Source organism: Chanodichthys erythropterus, chromosome 7, assembly GCF_024489055.1.
Source record: "Chanodichthys erythropterus isolate Z2021 chromosome 7, ASM2448905v1, whole genome shotgun sequence".
Taxonomy (NCBI): Eukaryota; Metazoa; Chordata; class Actinopteri; order Cypriniformes; family Xenocyprididae; genus Chanodichthys; species Chanodichthys erythropterus.
Genome location: NC_090227.1, coordinates 32,746,023 through 32,760,673, shown reverse-complemented (window position 1 = coordinate 32,760,673; position 14,651 = coordinate 32,746,023). Strand labels below are relative to the sequence as shown.

Here is a 14,651-nt window from a genome sequence, read left to right as displayed (position 1 = left end):
ACCGATCAGTTGGAGGAATTCTACCGTTATTCATGTTCTGGGGTTGTATTTTCTGCATAGCGTTTCCTGCCCTGGTGCATGGTGGTCGAACGAAGGGATTGTTGGAAAATTTTCGGAGGTTAGTATATAAATGTGTTTTTACCCAGTGTGCCTTATTTCCTCAGACGCCGCTTAGCTGGAGAGTGTGTCGGTGGAAGTATGGTGGAAGTTGAAGTGGGATTCAAAACGAAATAAAATAGTGGAAATGCATCGGAAGCGGTGTTTTATTTATTAAAGGCAGTTGGACGCAGGGTTGTAATCGGTTGCAACATTGTAACGTTCCGATTGTGATTGTTACCGCAGCAACCAACTCAATATGGGCTAACGGCTGTTGTTTTGTTTAAACGACTTTATACGGGGCTAAATAACTTTGCGTTAGTTTGGGACATAGTATAGTTATATAAATCTCAACGGCTATTATATTGTGTAAACATTAGGAAACTGCCAAAGTAAAAGGCGAGGATTTTGGTAGCATATTTGCTAACATGTGAGGATGAGTTAGCATGACAGATGTCCTGTCAACTAATAAAACTAAAAACTCGTGAGCAACTCTAGCCGGATTGTCTTTGCATTCCTGCCGTTTTTCGTAATTTACTAATTTTTGTACTCATAGTGATATTATTTACAAAGATGTTTCGTAGCTATTTGGCTAAAATGGACATTAGTATTGAAATGCCCGCGTTAGCACATACTTGAATTCGATACACGTGCCGAATCTCAACATTTATTATTTTTGCACCATTTGAAATAATATTTTCGCAGAATGCTATGCAATATTCTACGGCAAGCCGTTTTAACCTAACATTTACTCCATAGTATAACTATTGTCTATTTTGTTATGTTAATAGTACTTTTATAAAACAAATAAATAAATAAAAAATATAATTCTAATGGTGTCAAGTAATATTCCATTGTTACTGGTGGCAAATTACAAATTTTTTTGCCATTGAATCCTTTGGGGATCTATCCTTGACCTATTCACTTCTGACTAGTATGTACACTAGGTGTTGTTGGTATCTATTCTAGTTTTCCCAGCACTAATTGAATATGTAATTAGTCTTTTATTCAAGTAACCACTGCTGCAAGTTACATGTTTAATATTGCTAGAAAGAGTTTTAACAGCTATAACACATGACCCATAGTTACTAGCACTTATAATACATTAATATAATGATTAAATAAAGTATATTTAAAATGTAAAAAGTACTAGGACAAAAATAGATACTAGGTTTAGGAAATGCATATTAAAATGTTTTCTATAGAATGCGACTTGAGCAACTACACAAGAACAGTTCTGAACAATATAGTACTGTAGGGGTAATGTTCATTATGATATTTTTTCAATTAAATATGTGGAAATCTTTAAAAAATTAGGTCATACAGAAAGAGTACACAAGCACAAAACCAAGATCATAATTAATATCTATAAAAAATATCCTGCAATGTCTGTGAATGTGTGTTTGCAGTTTGTAAACTGAATATTGCTAAAATATTTGTATTATAAAATTGGGGGCAAAAAAAGTAGTTAATGCACTGTCTAAATATTGTAAAATGGCTTCAAAACCCACCATGACAATAAACCATCCAGGTATTTGATTGCCTCTTAGTTTTAACACAAAATCGTTGATGGTTGTTGGTTTGTACAGGCAGATCATGCTCTTAGCCCAGGTGAATCGAGACACCCAGGGCATGGAGTTTCAAAGTGTGGACGGGGACCCGCAGCAGGTCACCCTTTGTCTGACAGAGGCAGTAACGGTTGGAGGTGAGATGGATATGGATAGTATTTCTGCAGTAGTATTATATTTTGTGCATAGTGCAATGTAGATGCATAACAGCCAACTGTTACCACACAGATGACAACATGGATGGAATGGACACAGTGAGCTTGCAGGCGGTGACTTTAGTGGATGGCTCCACAGCATACATCCAACATAGCCCTAAAGGTACACATAAGGACTACTTTTTGCAATGCATAAGCTAATAATCTAAAGACATTTTATTTACTGATTTGAAGATGTTCAGTATTTCATTCAGCTTACAACAAATATTGTGCAAAAATGTTCTTGCTTAGTCCACATTCAAATCTTACAGCATATAATAGTTTCTCTCACAGAAAACAAAATAATGGAAGGACAAGTGATTCAACTGGAGGATGGATCTGCTGCTTATGTCCAGCACCTACCAATGTCTAAAACAGGTATATTTATATGGATTATTTTTAATTTTTGATAAGACAGACTTTTCTGTATTGTAAAGACCATACATTTGCCTTTATGCTTTCAAATGTATTTCTTAGGTGGAGAAGGATTGAGACTAGAAGATGGGCAAGCTGTACAACTGGAGGATGGAACAACCGCTTACATTCATGCACCCAAAGGTCTGTCTCTGAAAAACGATCTACTACTGTGTATTGTGATTATGATTGCAGCATGTCGCTCCTCAGACATTCTAATTCCAATTCAACGTGTTCAATCGGCGAAGACAAGCTCCAACAGATGCCAACAGACTCCAACAGGGGTAACACACTGATCCAACAAAACCCGATGAAGTATCTGTTGCCCTCTGTTGGTGCGGTGTGACCTTTACAGACACAAGATTCTTTAAAAAAAAAAAAAAAAAAATGTTAGATTCATTCTGATGAAGTCAAGTGAGCAAATCTCCATGTGTTCACTTTTTTTTTTTTTTTAGAAACATATGATCAGGGCGGTTTACAGGCTGTTCAGCTGGAGGATGGCACCACTGCATATATTCAGCATATGCCTCAATCCAACACCATCTTGGCCATCCAGGCAGATGGTACTGTAGCAGACTTACAGACGGAGGGCACAATTGATGCTGAGACCATCAGTGTGCTGGAACAGTACTCTACTAAGGTTAAGATCACTGCCCTGTCACTTATTCTGCATTTTTATTATTTATTCTTTTTATATGGTTCAATTCAACCACTCTAACTGAAACAAAACGTGTATTTGAATGCTAAATCAATTTAAACTTGTACACTTTTTGTGTACTGTATGTGATATGCCTTGTTTATCTTTAATTGTTAATTTAAAGAAAGTGTTTTATGTTTATGTATTATAACCACATATCTGTTTTAAAATGTGTGCCTTTTTGTAGATTGAGGCCACAGAATGTAGTACTGGGTTACTTGGTCGAGGAGACTCTGATGGCAGTGTGCATATGCAGGTACTGTCTCTACTGATACTATTTTCTGCATAAAATGAATGCTTTGCATGTTAATGAAGCTGTTACCCACTTTGTGTATTCAGATTGTACTGCAGGGTCAAGACAGTCGGTCACCTAGAGTCCAGCATGTTGGGGAAAAGGCCTTCAGATGTGATCACGAGGGATGTGGAAAACTCTACACTACTGCTCACCATCTGAAGGTGAAATCATGCAAGAGAAGATTTCTGTTCAGATGTGCCCTTAGTCTCTGTATTACTTTATTAATTTCTTGACCATGTGGTTTTCTAAATATTTTTAGGTGCATGAAAGATCGCACACTGGGGATAAACCATACATATGTGAACATATGGGTTGCGGGAAAAAGTTTGCAACAGGTAAAGTTTTTTTTTTTTTTTTTTTTTTTAAAAAGCACATTTCTGTTGTTTTCCAATTTTTTTTGTACATGCTGCATTTTATTTTTCTTTCTGCTGTCTTCAGGGTATGGCCTCAAGAGTCACGTCCGAACACACACTGGAGAGAAACCGTATCACTGTCAGGAACTTAACTGCCTCAAGTCTTTCAAAACCTCTGGAGACTTACAAAAACACACAAGAACACATACAGGTGGTTTTCATATTTACCTGGGTTTCATCTGGCTTATAAAATACATTTGTTTTAAAAAGATGAATTTAAGTTTTTGGTCTGTTTAAATTTGTTGTTTAAATTGTTCATTTTCTAGGCGAAAAACCATTTAAATGTCCATTTGAAGGCTGTGGGAGATCTTTCACCACTTCCAACATTCGTAAAGTTCACATCCGTACTCACACAGGCGAGAGGCCGTACTACTGCTCCGAACCTAGCTGTGGAAGAGCCTTTGCAAGTGCCACCAATTACAAAAATCACATGAGGATCCACACAGGTACTTGTTGTCCTCTCTAACTGCTTTCAAAATCGTATAAAGTATCATTATAATGTAACCAGAAACTTTGAGTTTGCAAGCATTTATTTATAATTTCAGACAATAAGTTTCAAAGTGTGTCTCATCTTCAGGTGAGAAGCCTTACGTCTGCACTGTTCCTGGCTGTGACAAGCGTTTCACTGAGTACTCCAGCTTGTACAAGCACCATGTGGTTCATACGCCCTGCAAACCCTACAACTGTAACCACTGCGGAAAGACGTATAAGCAGATTTCTACATTAGCCATGCATAAACGCACAGCGCACAATGACACCGAGCCCATAGAAGAGGAACAAGAAGGTTATTTTGAGCCCCCTGCAGGTCTGTTTACCTAAATCTCCAGTCACAAACAATGACTACATTTACATGTGAGCCAATAATATGATTATTCCAATAATCATGATTATTACTTACTTAATCGCAGTAAGATGTGTAAATAATATGAGCACACTCCTGTTTACATGCAATTTTCATTATTCTGAATATTCGCTAAGAGTTGTGGTCATTTTTACCACTGTTATTCACACACCCCAATGCACAGCACAAATGCTGAACTCGCATACAGTGGGTATGTTACTGTTTTAATCTACTTACGTCAAATTTAAAACATCTCTACGGATGATCTATTTTTATTGGATTTATTTCAGTGACATGCCTAAAATGTCTTCATTTCAATGTTTTCATCCATCAATATACTGCATTATATTAATGTTGGGCAACATTGTCAATGTGAACATTAATCTGCGCGTGACAACGTCATCCATGTCACAATAAGCACATGCACACTTAGGTTAGAGTGGAATAGATGTGATTAAAATGTTTATATGTCTGTTTATTGCGATTAAAATCTGCATACATCTCATATTTAAACTACAATTATGGTTACTGCGATAATGTGCTTCACATCAGTTTGATAAGTATTGTTTACTTGAGTGTTTACAAGTTAAATCACAATAATGCCTAAGCCTACTGTAATCACATTATTACACTGCATGTAAATGTAGTCAAAAACCATATAATATTGATTTACTTAAAATCTGAATTTCAAAATTGCACCTTTTTCAGAGGCCATTGATGAACCTGGGTTAATGTACACTCCAACAGTGGTGGAAGATGACTCTGGGTCTGAGCAGATGTCAGGATCAGAGATCATGGGACAACAGCACGTGGCTCTCATATCTCAGGATGGCACACAACAGGTCAGTGAGGATTTACTCTGTCTGCACCGAACGCGACCAGTGTTGTGTCACGTCACACCGCAACAGCTGTAAGCTGTCCACAATTGGACCGACTAAACGACCATTGCAAATCCATTTGTCCTTCATGTCAGAAATAGCGCAGGCACTTGGAGTATGTAAGAAATTGAACGGGGCATCAGTTTACTGGAGTAATTTATTGTGTTTTCTCTCACCGAACCACATCCAGTGTAGACAGTAGCATCACTGATTATAATTTTGTCATGTCACGGCACTTGCATCCGGTGTAGACACGGTGTTGTATAAATGTCCACCAATGCTCTGTTGATCACACACAATATCATCCGGATCTATTTTATTTATCTTTTGCCTCATACTTGGGGGTTTGCAATATGAAATATTAAAAAAAAAAATCACAGTGGAAAAGGGGTGGTGCGATGAGAGAAAACACTGTCAGGGTGGTGGATATGCAGTTATCTTCCAGGTAAATACTAATTGTCTTTTCCCTCTCAGGTTCTGTCTCAAGCAGATATGCAGGCTATGGGAGGCACAATTACCATGGTAACGCAAGAAGGAACCACCATAACCATCCCAGCACATGAAGCAATGCTTTCCTCAGGGGGAGCACATTCTGTTACTATGGTGTCTGCAGACGGTACAGAGGGACAGGTAGCTGGTGTTACTAGCTGGTTTCCTACCTAGGGACTCCATTACTTTACTAAATACACAACTAAACTGAGCTAATTTTGTGAACTTTATTTGCGTTTTAGGTGGCTATTGTGACGCCAGATCTCTCTGCATACCAGACAGAAGAAGGGGAGCTCGTGCAGGATCAGGAACAACATGTGGTTTCCACAAGACCACACCCAGTCACACTGCTGGCTACCTCTAACGGCACACACATAGCTGTGCAGGTATAGAATATATACACACGCCGGCACGCGTTATGGAATTTTACTCTCAAAAACAGAGTTACATTAACACACACAGCTAAGAGCGGTCACAAAGCTTAAATCATGTGTTTACTTTGCCTGAGAGTAAATAATAAGAATTGCAGTTAATGCTGTAAACCTTTAAGCCCCTTTTAGGGTGGGAACATGCAATTATTTCCAAAAGACTGTTTGTTGGTAGTTGGTAGTATTTTTTTTAGGATTTGTGTTAAAGATGTAGGTCTCAACTGAATTAGTATTGTAGACTGTTCTGTAGGTCTAACGATTTCAAGCATTTGAAATGAAATGGACTACTCTCTCAGTATGATATAAATCATTTTAAGCCAAGCCATATAAATATATTTGATACAATATCTCCTGGTTTCACAGACAAGGCTTGAGCTAGATATGCCCTGACATATCTTAAAATATGTCAGTGCCATTGTTTTGTCTCAAGATGCACCCCAGTAATGTTTTTTTTTTTTCTAGGGTATGTATATAAAAATAAAAAATAATTTTGGTTCCAAATTTTTATACATTTTACTGGTAATCCACTTTATGAAGAATTTTTGAAAATAATGTCACAGTTTACTTTATTTTGTTATCCTCACTTACATAAATGAATTATAGTATCCTGCACTCACTAGTAAACATATAAAAAATATCAAAAATAATTTTTGGTTTGACTGTATTTTCCATGACTATCTAGTTGGTTAAGTACTGCTGTATTTTTTTCTAGGGCACATTTATAAAAGCTACTTAGATGCCCTAATTGAACAAAGGCCTAATCCTGGCTTAGTCGAAGCCTTTTCTGTGAAACCAGGCCTATGTTTCTTTTTAAAAAAATCTTTACACCAAAGCTAGGATCATTTTTTGATGACTTAAGTGCAAAAATGTGATTAAAAATACAGATTTTGTGGATACCTGAGAGAAAATTAATGCAAAATGGGTGCAACATAAACTTAAAATTAAAGTGTGCAAAAACAGTCACCAGTTTTATACTCATGCCCCCGGTTTCAAAGACAAGAATTAAGCTAATCCTAGACTAAAATGCATGTTTGAGCTGTTTTAACTGAAAGTAACTTCTACTGACAGATCTTAAAATATGTCAGTGCCATTGTTTTGTCTCAAGATGCACCCCAGTAATGTTTTTTTTTCTTCTCTAGGGTATGTTTATAAAATCTACTTAAAAGTCCTAATTGAACTAAGGTCTAATCCTGGTTTAGCCTAAGCCATGTCTATGAAATCGGGCCTTATTAATCTTTTTAAAAATCCTGGCTTCCAAAAAATACTATTTAATTAAGCATTGATTTCAGCTCTTGTGTGTAATAATAGTTGAAATCAGTAGCAGATAATGATCTAATAATTATGATTAGTGATTGTATCACTTGCTTTTTTTGCACTAATGGAGAACTAACTGAGCAACCTAGTCCAATCAACCTTGTTGACTGGTTTGCCATTCAGTCCTGATTAATGAGCCCTTATGCCAACAAAGGGGCATTGTGTCATTCTCTAGAAGAGTGACTCTCTGCTTGGTGGGTGGTGCCATTGAGCATCGCAAGATGGACAGTTTTGAAATTATTTGTTATACTGCAACTGCAAACATTTTAGTTTTATTAAATTGAATTTCTACTTTTTCCCCTCTCAGCTCAGTGATCAGCCCTCCCTAGAAGAAGCCATCAGAATAGCATCAAGAATACAGCAAGGAGAAACTCCTGGCATGGATGATTAACTCACATTGTATAACAGTGAACTAAACGTCTCAAGGGTGTGTGTGTGTGTGTGTGTGTGTGTGTGTGTGTGTCTGCGTGTATGTACGTCTGGGTATTGAAAAGCATCATAGTTTTTTTCTAATGCTGACATCATGAATGCAATATATCAAGAAGATATTTTTGTGTGGATATGTACATAACTGTTTTAAAAGTAGAGTTTTTCTGTATATATTTGATTATGCTATTTTTTGCAAACTGTTAAGAAAAGGCCTACAAATATATTTAAAAAGAATGATTTCATTGTATTGTATTCTTTGACTTAACAGCAAAATGTGCAATTTACAAACTTGAGTCTTTTTAGTTTAAAAAAACATTTAATATTTACCATATAGATCCAAGGGACTTTCCAAACATGGCCTCTAATTTTAATACTGTGATTGTGGGTTTTATGAGTTGCCCAATACAATACTGGAAAGTCCCATTAATATGGTGTGCAAAACATCATTTGTGAAAAGCTTTTTAACAGGCTTTTAGTGATTGCTATTGTTAACTGATAGCCGGTCAATTCCACTGGAGAAGCTCTGCCATCAAAACAAAACCATGTGGCTAATTTACACCACCATAAAAACACTGCCAAAATGATTAATCTTATCAAATATAATGCCATGTAATTAATGTAACATGTTCCAGTGTGCCATAATGAACGCAATTTTCACTAAAACGTTCATCTGATCATCTCAATGATCAAACGAGACCATTTCGTAGATGAAAGAGGAGCATTCGCGCCAAATTGAAGTCACAGTCTGTGGACATTTCAGGGGAGGGGCTTACTGACGTAGTACTTGCGTCCCTCCTATCTTTTAAACTTTGGAAGTCGGCGCTCATTGGTGTATATCACGTCACATGACCAACGGTCGCGGGAAGACTTTGACCACGCTTGTTAGTGGGAGGAGTAGCTCGCCATTCAAACTAGTTTTGTAAACATTATTGTCTTAAACGATACTATTCTGGATGTTTTGACATGTTTTGAGAAGTTTACCTTTTAGTTCGGCGTTATATATGTCGCGTTATTACTATTAGGAGTTTATTTTTTTCTAGTTCTTTCAAAATCAGTTGGAAGTTTGTGGAGCAGCCATTTTTTCACCCGAAACGTCTCCGTGGACGCTTGTTTTATACGATTTCGACGTCGTTATCCGTTTCTATATGCGTCTAAACTGAGCTTGTTTGGACTTGTCACGGAGATATCAGTCAGCGGGAGAAGATATTTTTCGGACAATTTGTAGCAGTTTTCCTCCTGGAACAAGTTTGGAACCACATCGCTGTTCTCGGGACTTCATCGGCGCTCCGGTTCTTGAATCGCATGAACAGTATTAGATATGTTTATCTAAATTACATAATCTCTGCCTGATTTCCCAGCCGTTTGGGCTGGTTTTTACACTTTTACACAACTTGGTTGTGTTTTTTAAGTTTTATCCTTTTACATAAGCTGAACTTTTGTCTGGAAAGATGAGTTTCGGCCCACGGAGGCACGGCAAGTCTCCAAATCTGAAACCCGTTCGCCAGAAATTGCAGTTTTCGGCAAGTGATGGTGAAGAGGACAGCATCGAAGATGCGAACAACAGCACCGGGGCCGAATCGGGCTTCACGGAGCTGGACTCCCCGTTGTCCGTGCGCCGCAGCAACGATAAGAGGCCGGAGGACCTGGGCAGCAGCAGCCCGCTTAGCCGAACCAGAGACGACGACGAGTCCTGGGATGAGGAGGGATTTGGCTCGCCGTCTCGCGCTAAACAAACTTTTTACATGAAAAGCTCTCCATCGCCAAGGAAAAGTCCCCAGGCTTACGACAGTTCGCCCGAAAGGAGTTACATTCATGATGACATGGAAGGATCCAGCTCCCCTATCCCGGACTGTCCTGATACACCACCCCATAAAACCTTCAGAAAACTCCGTCTCTTCGATACCCCTCATACTCCAAAGGTTTGTACTCATACACTGAACTTAATAACGAACAAAAATTAATGTTTTTGCATTTTAACATCGGTTCCTCTCAAATGCTGAACGTGAGAGTATTTTTTTTTTGTTTACATTTGTATAATTAATTCTCCTTACGTTTTTCCTGTTATTGTTAACATTCAAAAAAATCAAATAAAGTAGTTATGATTTGAAAAAAACAGTCCAGCCTTTACCAGGTGGATGAGCTCACCCTAGTGACCCAGATACTGGACCTGTTGTACAAAGTTGCGTAACAGCTTTAGTGAATCAGTCTATTGATACTAGCACATCATTAACTTACATCATTTAAAATGCGCAATGTTCAGTTTTCCCCCTGTTTGTTTTGACACTGTCTTTTTATTTTACGTTTTCCTGTGCTGTTCTTGTTTTAAATGATTTTTAAAATGACTATTAAATTATGCATCTACAGAGCTTGTTGTCGAGGGCCAGGACGATGGGATCGACGAACCGGAGAGTCGCCCTGTTTAAGAATGTGGATTCCACGAGCAAAGCCTGTCTGGACGGAAGACGAAACCAGACACCTCTAGTAAACATCAACCCCTTCACCCCGGACTCCATTCTGGTGCAGTCGTCGACACTACAAAGAAACAACAGGAAACGATCACACTGGAATGAGTACGTTGACCACAGTCTTTACTAACTTTTCCTCGTTTTTTTTCTTTTCATATTAGTTAACCTCCAGGAGGTTACTGATTGCTATGAAGTAGTTTTAATAGAATGACAGACAACAATGCCGATTGTGGACAGGTGTGGCACAGGTTGCAGAACCGTTCGTTAAATCCGTTTACTAATTCTATTACAAGACAAAAAGTTGGCGAGGAACCAGCTCCTCGTGTTCGCTCCATCTACACGCCATGTGCTTAGTCAGGCCTCTCTGCTGCCCCCTAGCGTTTGATGTGAGTCCGTTCTAATGATGTCTTTTCATTCTGTAGCTCATGTGGGGAGGATATGGATGCAAGTGACGCTGAAATAGAGGAGGAGCTGATTCCGCCCTCAAAGGTAAATTTGAATTAATTATAGCTGTGAGTTATTAAAAGTTATGCACTTAAATACTACTTTTTAACCAATGAAGCACTGAAATAAATTTAGACAGAAACTGAAATGAACTGAAACTTTTAAGTCAAACCTAGGACTTTCCCTCCTGGTTTCACAGACAAGGCTTGAGCTAATCCTAGAGTAAAATGCATGTTTGAGCTGTTTTAACTGAAAGAAACTTGTACTGGCACATCTTAAAATATGTCAGTGGCATTGTTTTGTCTTAAGATGCACACCAGTAATGTTTTTTTTTTCTTTTTTTCTAGGGTATGTATATAACAATATAAAATAAAATAAAAAATGATTTTGGTTCCAAATTTTTTATCAGTTTTACTGGTAATCCACTTTATGAAGAATTTTTGGATATAATGTCACAGTTTACTTTATTTTGTTATCCTCACTTACATAAATGAATTATAGTATCCTGCACCCACTAGTAAACATATAAAAAATATCAAAAATAATTTTTGGTTTAACTGTATTTCCATGACTATCTAGTTGGTTAAGTACCACTGTATTCATTTTGTCTAATAAACGTGATTTTCCCACAGAGGATCACAATGATGGAGAATAACATGATGTCCAGATATGCATCTGAATTCCATGAGCTGGAGAAGATTGGCTCTGGAGAGTTTGGTTCTGTTTTTAAATGCGTCAAGAGGTTGGACGGGTGTATCTATGCCATCAAACGTTCGAAAAAACCCCTGGCAGGCTCTGTGGATGAGTAAGTGAACGCAACATCTTTTATGAATGTGGTTTCTATTACTCTAACTATATTGAATGGAGGTTTTTATTATTTTCTAATTATTCCTGTGAATTCTCTCCCGATAGGCAAAATGCACTTCGTGAGGTATATGCACATGCGGTTCTTGGACAGCACCCCCATGTTGTGAGGTATTATTCTGCTTGGGCAGAAGATGACCACATGCTGATCCAGAATGAGTACTGCAATGGTGGAACCCTGTCTGATGTCATTGCTGAGAATAACAGACGCATGCACTTCCTGTCTGAGATGGAGCTGAAGGATCTGCTGCTGCAAGTCTCTCGTGGACTCAAGTACATTCACTCTACGGCACTTGTTCACATGGATATCAAGCCAAGTATGTATTTGCTTGTTACAGCCTTTAAAATATCTTATTGATGTGTTATGTTAAATTGCAATTTTATTTTTATGCTTTAATTTGGGGATTTGTTTGTTTCAGGCAATATATTCATTTCACGCAAACCTGCTCCAAGTGTAGAGGAATTTGAAGATGAAGAAGATGGGCCCACCACAAGTGTGGTGTACAAAATAGGTAAGATACTCAAATTACATGCCCAGATGATTGTATAATACAGACATGGCTTAATGAAGTGGACAAGATTTTGACAATCTCTTCTGTATCAGGTGATCTAGGTCATGTTACAACTGTTACCAATCCACAAGTTGAAGAAGGTGACAGCAGATACCTGGCAAATGAAGTTCTTCAGGAGGTAAACACTTGTTTTCATTCTGGATCTTAAGAAATTGTTGGCAGGTCACAATCTTCTGTGAAATATATCATGTACTAATTTAGCTGTTCTTGCCCACAGGACTACAGTAACCTGAAAAAGGCAGACATATTTGCCCTTGCTCTGACTGTAGTCAGTGCCTCTGGAGCAGAGCCCCTTCCCACCAATGGAGAAAAGTGGCACAAAATCCGACAGGGCATTCTGCCCCATATCCCACAAGTGCTTTCTCAGGAATTTTTAAGCTTGTTGAAGGTGAGGTTTCTTCTATAAAGTAGTCCTAAATATAAGTAATTCACTTTAGTGCTTTCTATTTCTGCCAGAACTGTTGAATTGTTCCTTGAATGTTAGATTAAAATGCATTTATCCTCCTGACAGCTTATGATCCATCCCGACCCAACACGGCGACCCTCAACCTCTGACCTTGTCAGGCATCCCGTTCTTCTGACTGCTTCCAGAATGAGTGCTGACCAGCTGCGCGTAGAGCTCAATGCTGAGAAATTCAAGAACGCACTTCTGCAGAAGTATGTGACATATTCTTTCATTTACAAAGGCAAATTCTAGGTCTTTTAGTTGTTATGAACATACTAAATGCTAATGGTGGAAACTCAACTTCTTTGGATTCAATTAATTCTGTTTTTTGTTTCTCAGGGAGCTAAAGAAAGCTCAGATGGCAAAGGCTGCAGCAGAAGAGAGGGTTCTGTCCACAGACCGCGTTCTGACACGTTCCACAGTCCAGTCCAGCTCCAGAGCTTCTCGACTTATCGGGAAGAAGATGAACCGCTCTGTTAGCCTCACCATTTACTGAACTGAACTCCAGACAAAGGAGATGACCAATCCTGTATAGGAACTACAGTGGTGCTTATGAAAGATTGTGCACACAGACAGTTTTGTCTGTAGCCAGAAGGATGACACAGACTGTCATGTGACTTATAGTGCTTATACTGTTTGACACAAAGTACCATGGCCTTTACTGAAGCTTGGGTCCTTCTGCCTTGTTTTGGCAATAGCCTCTGAGTACGTAATGCAGATCTGCCTTACCAATTAGGTTTGCCTTTTAAAAATCTCCGACAGAATTGCCTTATGATGGACACATTTGTAGTATAGATCTGTCTTCCTAATCCTTGCTTTAAGTTCCATAGGTAAGAGTCAAAATGGTCTCCCTGCACTTGCTTTCGCAAAGGTGCAGTGTTGCTCTTTACCAAATTGGGAGGTGTGTACCCCTATTGAGCCCTGATATGTGAATGTACCAGATCGAAGATTTGTGCACCTTACTGCCTGTGAAAAATGCCTGTTGGGCCACAGAACTTGGGGATTGAGTTAATTGCCATTAAAATGAGCACTTTGGAGGCAATGGTGAGCTTGTCACAGAAAGCCTGCTGCTATTCATGTTCGTCTGTATCCAGTTAGGGTTGGAAGATTATTATTTTTTTTCTTTAAATACCTTTTAAATCATTTTATCCATTCTAACAAGCAATATTTCATAATATCATCATCATAAAAGTGTTTGTGCTCCAGTAACCTTCTTGCAGATTACATCCACTGATTTTGTTTGTTTTTTTTGTTTTTTTTTTGCTTTGTTCAATCTTGTCAAATCTTGAAATAACCATGTGACAAATGCATGCTTAAAACTGGAAGCAAATGATTTAAATGTACATATGCCATTCAAATCTCCAACCCTATTTTTGTAGCATTAAAACAATCTTTGTCCAGTTCATCTTATGTCCTTAGTTAATAATGTATAGTTTTGACTTTTGTGCTCCATAAACTACATTGATAGGGTACTGTTTAGATTATTTGGTCTTGTTAATCCTCAACTTCATTTTGTCTGTAAATATGTTCATTTTAATAAACTGTTTTCACCTAAATGCACCTAGTTTGTTTTATATGAACTTTAACAGTTAGCTTGCATTTGAAATATTTGAAATTAAATCTACATAAAGGTGAAAAATGCATTAATTTTCTGAGTGTACCATTACATTAATGTTTTTATGGTTACGCTCCGGTGAACGCAAATTCCGTTGAGTATCGCATTTTGCGGGTACTAAAATGTTGTGTGTGAAACACATGTGAAAAAGAAAAAAAAGTGAGGTTCATAATCCTCACCCTGGCAAATG

At 38.0% G+C, this 14,651-nt stretch overlaps 3 protein-coding genes across 11 annotated transcripts in view; 2 read left to right on the top strand and 1 right to left on the bottom strand.

The window, feature by feature from the left end:
- Nucleotides 1-14,651, bottom strand: part of c7h11orf16 (chromosome 7 C11orf16 homolog) — a 117,613-nt gene that overhangs the window by 11,525 nt on the left and 91,437 nt on the right. The window contains exon 1 of one of the 6 annotated variants that reach the window (XM_067390255.1): nt 143-276. The exons of the other annotated variants lie outside the window; for them this stretch is intronic. The gene's annotated coding sequence lies outside the window, so the exon portion shown is untranslated. Of the gene's footprint in view, nt 1-142; nt 277-14,651 lie in introns of those variants that run through there. 6 annotated transcript variants of the gene reach the window in all.
- znf143b (zinc finger protein 143b) lies at nt 66-8,266 on the top strand. 4 transcript variants are annotated; one of them, XM_067390250.1, is made up of 16 exons: nt 66-118; nt 1,686-1,801; nt 1,893-1,982; nt 2,141-2,236; nt 2,336-2,416; nt 2,728-2,912; nt 3,157-3,225; nt 3,309-3,425; nt 3,524-3,599; nt 3,703-3,828; nt 3,944-4,123; nt 4,255-4,482; nt 5,227-5,360; nt 5,871-6,026; nt 6,128-6,271; nt 7,935-8,266. In XM_067390250.1, exons 2-16 carry the CDS (start codon nt 1,693-1,695, stop codon nt 8,016-8,018), a joined length of 1,875 nt encoding a protein of 624 aa, XP_067246351.1. In that variant the 5' UTR covers nt 66-118; nt 1,686-1,692; the 3' UTR covers nt 8,019-8,266. The 4 variants fall into 4 exon arrangements, with proteins under 4 accessions (XP_067246351.1, XP_067246350.1, XP_067246349.1 ...); XM_067390249.1 differs by lacking the exon at nt 66-118 and adding an exon at nt 177-190; XM_067390248.1 differs by lacking the exon at nt 66-118 and having other exon boundaries at nt 1,662-1,801; nt 2,153-2,236.
- Nucleotides 8,920-14,391, top strand: wee1 (WEE1 G2 checkpoint kinase). Its single transcript, XM_067389246.1, has 10 exons — nt 8,920-9,975; nt 10,421-10,626; nt 10,944-11,010; nt 11,598-11,770; nt 11,878-12,146; nt 12,249-12,341; nt 12,434-12,519; nt 12,619-12,789; nt 12,913-13,058; nt 13,186-14,391. Exons 1-10 carry the CDS (start codon nt 9,505-9,507, stop codon nt 13,340-13,342), a joined length of 1,839 nt encoding a protein of 612 aa, XP_067245347.1. The 5' UTR covers nt 8,920-9,504; the 3' UTR covers nt 13,343-14,391.

What these genes read in the sequence shown, in the direction of transcription:
- znf143b (XM_067390247.1), top strand. Translation starts at nt 1,666, where the DNA reads ATGGTTGTTGGTTTGTACAGGCAGATCATGCTCTTAGCCCAGGTGAAT. An exon ending in ATGGCAGTGTGCATATGCAG is followed by an intron (nt 3,226 to 3,308) that starts GTACTGTCTCTA and finishes TTGTGTATTCAG; the next exon opens with ATTGTACTGCAGGGTCAAGA. An exon ending in ACACACAAGAACACATACAG is followed by an intron (nt 3,829 to 3,943) that starts GTGGTTTTCATA and finishes TTCATTTTCTAG; the next exon opens with GCGAAAAACCATTTAAATGT.
- wee1 (XM_067389246.1), top strand. Translation starts at nt 9,505, where the DNA reads ATGAGTTTCGGCCCACGGAGGCACGGCAAGTCTCCAAATCTGAAACCC. An exon ending in ATACCCCTCATACTCCAAAG is followed by an intron (nt 9,976 to 10,420) that starts GTTTGTACTCAT and finishes ATGCATCTACAG; the next exon opens with AGCTTGTTGTCGAGGGCCAG. An exon ending in AATTTTTAAGCTTGTTGAAG is followed by an intron (nt 12,790 to 12,912) that starts GTGAGGTTTCTT and finishes TCCTCCTGACAG; the next exon opens with CTTATGATCCATCCCGACCC.